The 8,087-nt window shown below is 40.3% G+C and overlaps 1 protein-coding gene across 2 annotated transcripts in view; it reads right to left on the bottom strand.

Moving 5' to 3' along the window:
• Window positions 1-725: 725 nt before the first annotated feature.
• LOC115072696 overlaps window positions 726-8,087 on the bottom strand; it is a 14,025-nt gene continuing 6,663 nt past the window's right edge. The window contains exons 3-4 of one of the 2 annotated variants that reach the window (XR_003851726.1): window positions 6,252-6,372; window positions 726-5,183 (exon numbers count right to left, since the gene is read on the bottom strand). Coding sequence is in view for 1 of the 2 variants with exons in the window: in XM_029570433.1 (XP_029426293.1) it covers window positions 4,807-5,183 (377 nt within the window). In the remaining variant the exon portion in view is untranslated. The remainder of the gene's footprint in view (window positions 5,184-6,251; window positions 6,373-8,087) is intronic. The other variant, XM_029570433.1, reaches the window with a different exon arrangement.

The following is an 8,087-nucleotide window of genomic DNA, read 5'->3' as shown; positions in this document are numbered from 1 at the left end:
ATGAAGATTTATTTACAACATCTGGAGAGATGGCTGTTGGTTAAGAGTACTGGCTGTTCTTAGTACTCCTAACCAATTAGCCATCTCTCCAGATGGGTTTGGTTCCCAGCACATACAAGGCGACTCACAACTGTTAACTCCAGTTCCAGGGAATCTGACACCCTCTTCTGGTCTCCAAAGGCATTGCACAACATGGGTGCACTTCAGTACATGCAGGCAAAACAGTTATACACATAAAATAAAAATAAATTTTTTAAATAATTTTTGAAGATTTACAACAAAATGAATTTTTAAAACTTGTTGCATTCTAAACATTTACCAGAACACATCACTGATCTTGTATTAAACATCAAAGTAAGTTACAATGATCTTTATAGGAATTATTCTTACAGCTTTTGAAAAATTCATCTTACCAATTCTTTTTTAACATTTTATTTATTTTTATTTTATGTGTATGAGTATATTGCTTGAAGTTAGGTAGGTGCACCCATGTCATGCCATGCCTGTGGAGGTCAGAAGAGGGGGTCAGATCCCCTGGAACTTGAGTTACTGACAACTGCTAGCCACCTTGTGGGTCCTGGGAATTGAACCGAGGTCCTTTGCAAGAGCAGTCAGTGCTCTTAATTGCTGAGCCATCTCTCCAGCTCCCATTCTGCCAATTCTTGAAACAACTGTTTCAAGTCCCTTCTGATGCTAACCAAAGCCAAAATAGCAATGCAACAAAATGTGTTCAACTTCCTTTTTATTCCACTGTATCTGTGGCTATAGGTCTCAATTAGTAACATCTAAGATAACAAGAAAAAGACGGTATGTGATCCAGTTTTTTCCAAGTATTCAGAGTAAGCAATGAGAGAGCAAAAAGCAAGGCAGAAACAGCTGAGAAAACTGGTCAATCATTAAGGCAACTAAGTTAATACCATGTGATACTAAGGTGTTTAAGCAGGGAAAAGATCACTAAATTGCAGTATCCCTTCCTTATTCTGGAACTTTCTAATAAAAATGCAACAAATGGAAGTATTGGGGTGGAAGAAAATTTGAAAAGCTCTATAAAAATTGCTTCTGAGGGGATGTTTCCTTACACAGTTGTATGTTCTTGGCTGTGCAAATTGAGGACTCAAATTTCTCTTCTCAGATGTCCCCATTATAAATACCTAAGTCATGATTTTAAATGCAGCATAATTTACAAAGTCCAATCTACACAGTGCAGACTTAAATGTTACTTTGTTACTGTGACTATTTTTAGCTTTGATAAAACATCATATTTATCTTTGAAAGTGGTTTTGTAAGTGATATTAAATACCACTGTATCTGAAAAGAGAAAATTCAACATTCAAACAACTAAGCAATTCAATAGCCAATATGATGCATAAATTTTGTAATGGAACAAAAATACTCACTTGATTAGATTCTGTAATTTGATTACTGACATCTTTGCTTGAACAACACAATGTGCATAGAGCCTAACAATGTTTGGAAAAGCAGAAAGAATTGCTAGGACTATAAAGAAACAGTTTCCTACTTTATTTGTCCCAGATTAATAACAGTTAAGTTCATTGGTTTCTTCCAGAAAGAGCTTTTTAACTTTTTGCTTAGCAATTTAGTTTATAGAAATCATCTTATGGATACAATTTTTTAAATCAATGCTTTATGACCCCAAATATTCCACCATGCATCGGGCTAGAAGGAACAGTGTCACTGTAATTAAAAGTCTTTATATGTCAACCTAATATTAAAAGTCACAGAAAGCTAGCATATATCTCCTTTGTTGGGTTTCTTCATCCATTGGAAAAAGAACTTTAAAAATCACTGAATTAAAGAAAACAGTAACAACCTATCCAGTCATATGGACTTGACTTCTCAGTCTCCTGTTTATACAAAGACAGACACTACCTAAGTAAACTTTAATTGTAGATCTGATGTTTCTGCATCCCACTTATCTTGTTTTTTTTTTTTTATATTACCTCTTAAAGTCATCATTTCAAAACTATGGTTAGAAAAGCACTTGCTCTTTTTCTCTGATTTCACATTTAACAGAATTTTTTTTAGGTGAATCACAAGCAATCTCCTAGAAAACCCCATGTTCTGGTAGCTTCTGCAAAGGGTAGGCATTCTGTCCAGTGCACTGTTTGTCACCCAGCAGGAAAAGAATCCTGTTACCTACAAAGGTATTAGGAAAGTGTTCCCAGATGAAAGCATTTATCCAATTCCAATTGTTTGAAAGTCTAAAATACTAAGGAAGATATTGTTTCAGGAGCTACTGTTTAAAACAATGCATTGCCTGTTCAGAGTGAAAACTCAGTATTTGGAAATCTGAATTAGTTTAAAAAATAATAACTGTGTACCCAAAAAGGAATTCCTAAAGAAGCATTTATACGCCAAGCATATGTTTTCAATTTTAATAACATTGGCTTACCTAAATATGTAGACACTAATAATTGCCCCTTATTGATATTTTCAATATTATTGTTTTACTTAGTTTGCAAAGAGGCCGATGAATAATAATGTAAAAAAAATGCAGTATCTGTCAGTATCAAGTTGCTGTGGTTTATTGGAATTGCAAAATACTGTTTTTTTAAAAAGTTCTGTTGAAAAGTAACAATTGAAAACTGCTCTGATTTTAAAAGAAATTAATATAGCCATATCCTTATAGGATAATGTCAAATAAAAAGTAATCATGTTGCCCATACAATTGTGTTTGTTGGCATTTATATGAGAATAATAGTGCCTTAAGGTTATTTTCATAGTCATTCACTTAACGTGGGATTAGCATCAACATCTTCATAATTATCTGGGATCACCCAATGGAAAATGGTGTGGTAAAATCATGTTAATGGTTAAGACACTCTAGCCATGTTAATACCAAACAGATTAACACACATGAAAGTAATAGTATAATTTGTACATGGAACAGTATGCCAGACCAATTCTTTTGGTGAGAGGGGAATTCTTAAGAAATGGTTCCCTTTTTAGCTACTGCTTCCTATTGCTTGAAATACTAAAGCAGTCAATCGTCTAGAAAACAATATGAGGAATATACATAGGTATATGACTCTGTGGATTTCAAATACTAATCTTTGGCTTTGCCACTGCACTATTTTATGAAGTCATCATTCCTGAGATTTGCTTAAGAAAGAAAGGAAAATACTAAAGAGGGAAGAAAAAAATCCAGGTGGGATTGTAAACGAAAAAATCAATTTTTCTATTTTGAATTTTAAAAAAGATTGCTTATTGGTCAGAGGGGCTGTGAGTTTAGTTACCTTGCATATTCCTAGATATATAGTGCATTTTAGAATGTACCTCAGGCCCATAAACATAGTATCTTCCTCAATTCCCCACCCCCTGCAAAAGCTGCAGGAAAGGAAAATGGGCATGCATTTACAAAGTAATGTGAAATCACAAAAGAATTGCTCAAGTCACACCCATCTTTCTTGAATCCATATAAAAAGCAGACCTCACATCCTCGACCTTAGTACTTAATAATCCTTGTTACACATGATAAAGATCGAGATGGGGTGTGAAATCTTGAAACTCAATTGAATGTAACAAATGCAGGTGTCTCCCCACCAGGGATAGAAATGTGTTAAATGACAGTACCTAACAACTTCAGCTGTGCTTGTGGGGGCGGGGTGGAGATTTAAATCCTGTTTTTCCCTCTTGTGAAGAAAGAATCCATAAAAAGAGATTTATTATCATATTTTCTGTTTGAAATGTATTTGTTTTTTTTTTCTTCACTCCAAAAGTGCCCCTCAGTATAGAGAGGAGTAAATATTACAATTTCGTTAAACAGCAGCCAAGATTTAATTGTCTGTGAAATATAAGGCTTAGGACCTGACTTAACTACCGTTCTGCTGACACAAACGAGGCTCCCTCACTGTGGGGAACGCTGCGACTAATGTGCACGGGAAAGCTACTACAGAAAAAGAGAAAGTGGGCTAGGTACCCCCAACCTCGTGCGTGGAAGACTATTGAAAGGACTTGGGGTTTGAGTCTCGCAGCAGATTTAAGGCAACTGTGCAAAGAGTCCAGCAAGAAAAAGCAGCTATGGAAAATACAACCAATCGTGCTAGTAGTTTAACCTTGAGGGCACATGGGGAATCCGATGACCGCTAACGTGTACTGAAGAAAAGTGTGTGGAGGGGAGTGCAGTGGAGAAGGGAGGTGAGGACAGAAAGGAAGCTAAAAACACAACACTGCTTTCCATCTGTGACTTCTACACTGTATTGTCATTGTATATACCTCGGTGGCTTAGCCAGGAACCTGGAAAGCCCATGCTTTAACCCGGCTCTGCGCGCCATGGCACTGGGGTCTAGGCTGGGCTCCTCCAGCCTCCGGTGCCAGGGTCACCTCTGTCACCTCCACCCCCGCTTCTCCCCGCAGTGACTCCGTGGGTCGCTTCCTCCACCAGCCCAGGGTGCAGAGGAGCAGGCGGACAGCTGCGGATTTGCCCCGGTGGCACCGCAGACACAAGCCAGGCCCTAATTGCAAAGCAAACACGGCTGAAATATTGGATTGGTCTCCATCGTGACAAGATCTGCGCTTTTGCCGCCAATTTGTTTGTGTAGCTCTATTTAAAGGCACTTGATTGAGGAAACGTTGAAAATAGCAGTGAGGGTTTCCCTAATGAGACCTCAAGAGGGAAGCGGTGGCCTTCGCCTAGCTCCCGGGGCTCGGAGGTGAGGGAGAGAGGGGCGGTTAACCCCTTCCTGCCCGCCTTTAGCGAAAAGTCCTCAGAGGTGCGCTGGGGGAAGGTGCCGGTCCACGGTTTCCCGCCGGCACCTCTGCTGACTGCAACCTCTTTGACTCGCCTCACCTGTCGCCAACCGGGGGAGGCACGGAGCCAGACAAGAATTTGACCAGAATGGAAGGGGCGGCCCCGAAGTATACACAGGGACTGGACCTCAAGAGGTCTCTGTTCGCTGACCGCAGCTCTGGAAGTGCGGGTTCCCCAGAACTCCCCGGCCGCTGCAGTCCCGCACCCACGGTCTTAAAAGCACTGAGGCCCCAGAGATCCCGGCGGAGACTCGGCTTTGCGCTGCTCGAGGGCACGGAAGCTGGAAGGCTGCTCGAGGGCACGGAAGCTGGAAGACGCGAGTTGGTGAAGGGAGATGAACAGAGTTGGCAGCCGCAGGAAGGGCGCACTTGGCTGGCTGACGCCCTTTGGGGTCGAGCTGAATCTGCAGCAGCTGGGAGGAAAGGGAGAAAAAAAACAACGAAGTGGGAGAAAATATATGAATAATTATTGAGCTCAGCCTGGTGTCAGACAACTCTCGACAGCGCCCTGATCTTTTTAATCTAATCCATAAATTCCGAGGTCTACTTCCTTCTCATCGTTGTGCCAGCGGAGAAACTAAGGCTAGAGACACTGACCAGGATCGCGTATTCAATAGTGGAGTGTTGAGGCGGTCCTGCCTACTTCTGATTCTAGAGCTTAGGATGCTAGGGATGGGTACCTGAGAGACCAGACCAGGGTTGGTCCTGCAGCCTGAAGGCCTGATGTAACTGGAAGACTGTTTCTCCAGTGCCCCCAAAGGCTGAGGGCTGAAGGTCAGTTCCTTTATAAACCATTTCCAATTTGCTTACCAGCTTTCAAAATAGGAAAGAAAAAAAAAATGATTGCAATTAGAATGCCAGATTTCTCTAAATCTCTTTTCCATGGGCTGTTTGAGCATCTTTTTGGTGTAAAGTCTTAACTGTATTGTTACAGGACACAGAAGGTGAAAAATGTGTGCCCAGAGTACAGGTGAAAAATGTGTGCCCAGAGTACATATGCCCACGAGTGCATGTGTAACAGCACCTAACAAGAAGAGTTCAGAGAACAGAAGGTTTGATTTGGGGGGCAGCATCCAGAAGGCCTCATGGGGGAGGCATGTAGAACCAGTGTAGAGGCTACAAAGAAGTGTGGATTCTCCAACCAGGAAGGAGATGGGCTGTTTGCCAAAAAATGTTGACAAGTCAAAGGATGACCCCACAGTAGAGGACAGTGTGAGAGTCACAAATTCTCCCTGGCACCCATCTCCTGGCAACCCTTCTACCTAAGAGAACTGCAGATTGATTAAGCCCTGAGCGAAAATTCCAACCTGGTTTAAGAGTGAAAGCTCAAGGTTTGGAGGTGACTTTGGTTGGTAGTCTTTGACCCTTCTGGAACTCTGAAATGTCAAGGGCAGAGACAGGAAAATGGCACTAGGGGCGCTCTCATCAGAGAGTCTTACTATGTTCCCGCTCTTTTCCCTGGGGTCTAATCTGAGATGTACCTTATCCAATCCGAAGTTTCTTTCTGAAGTCACACTCTGATGTACACTGGGAAAGAGAAGACCCCCAGGAGGTAAGGAGGGCTGGTTTCAGTCGTCCTTGCCTAAGAATGCACTGTGCCTTCTGTCAGCAAACAAAAAAGCATCAGTCATGCGGCTTTAGTGAAGTCTCCAAATGTATTTATTCTAAATGGAATTCCGCTTTTTCTGTACGCAAACAATTTCTTCGTTTGAAGTTGGATGCTTTACAAGAAGAATGTAATTCCACTTTTTATTCCTCGAGGTTTTGGCCTGTGTTAACTTAAATGAGCACTCACACAAGTATTAAAAAGAAAACCATTCCCTTTTGGAAAATGGAACAAAGTAATGCCTCTCCAATCACAGTACGGATATATAATCTGCAACAACAAATTTGCCTCCTAGTGCTGCGCATTTCCAGCAAGCATCCTTCCCTCTCTGTTTATATTATAACTTTGCTGCCTGCAATTATTTTTATTTTAATTTTCTGTCACTTTAACAGAAACCAGATCCTTTTCTTTTAATGTTTTGTACACAACATGTTCATTTTGATAAGATGTTCTTTCCTATCCTCTTTCAGCTTGCCTTTCCTTGTTTAGAGTTCTCTATCAGAAGTTTCTAATATTTCTCCCTCTTTTTTAAGAATTTGTCCCTGTCTTGCTTTATTTGTTTGTGTGAAATTTAGTTTGAAAGGAGATCAGAGAGAGCAGAAGGGGTTTGTAATAAGAGAATGACCGAATGACCCAAAGGCTGATTATCTATCATTAACTGGAGACTCGGTGTACCCAAATTACCAGGAAGACCTCAGTCCGCCGGATCCTTACCCGGCCAAAAAGGCAAAGCTGGAATGCACAGACTGGAAGAGGCACATGACATTGAAATGAGGACACTATTCCAGCACGTTTTCTTACAGGATTTCTCCTTCAAAACTCACCTCCAGTTGAAGGAATAAATGATTAGATGGTAATATGTTATACACAGATAAAAATCTGTATTAAAAACCAACTTTAACATTTTTGCAACTAACTTTTCTGCATTGTTTCATTAGAAGCAAAATTGCAGTTAATTGTCTAAGCTCCAGAGAATATTGAGAAATCAAGCCAAGCTGCTTTTGATCTGCTAAACCCAAGCCTTGTAAAAATCGAGGTTTGCCATTAATATTGACAATAAAAGTGCTTCTTTTTGTTAACCTGAAACTTAACCACTCTGACTCAAGTCCCTTGTCTATAAGCAAAGACTCCAGAAGAATGCAGAAAAGGCCTGGGAGTAACTGTCAGGATCTGCAAATGAACCCACAGAGTGGGATTCCTAGGGATGGCCCTAACAAGGCAGTTGCAACAGGGAGGGACAAAGTTCAAGTCACAACCAAATCTTTCAGTCTCCCAGATAACACCTCTAAAGCCCCATCTGAATTCTGAAAGCTTTCCTTACAGCTTGGAAGAAAAGATTTCTGAGGGCTTTTTTTCTTCTTTTTTTTTTCTTCATTTTATTATTGTTTTCTATTTTATTTTATTTTTGCAGTGCTGAGAATGAAAGTCCAGGGAGGGACAAAGTTCAAGTCACAACCAAATCTTTCAGTCTCCCAGATAACACCTCTAAAGCCCCATCTGAATTCTGAAAGCTTTCCTTACAGCTTGGAAGAAAAGATTTCTGAGGGCTTTTTTTCTTCTTTTTTTTTTCTTCATTTTATTATTGTTTTCTATTTTATTTTATTTTTGCAGTGCTGAGAATGAAAGTCAAGATTGCCTCTCAAATATACCTCTAGCCCAGAAAATAGTTCTGTGTATATAGTTTGCTCAAAACAAGAATGTAGATAGATAT

This window comes from Nannospalax galili, unplaced genomic scaffold (genome assembly GCF_000622305.1).
Source record: "Nannospalax galili isolate Female #2095 unplaced genomic scaffold, S.galili_v1.0 scaffold461, whole genome shotgun sequence".
Classification (NCBI taxonomy): Eukaryota; Metazoa; Chordata; class Mammalia; order Rodentia; family Spalacidae; genus Nannospalax; species Nannospalax galili.
This window is presented reverse-complemented; position numbering and strand designations above follow the sequence as displayed.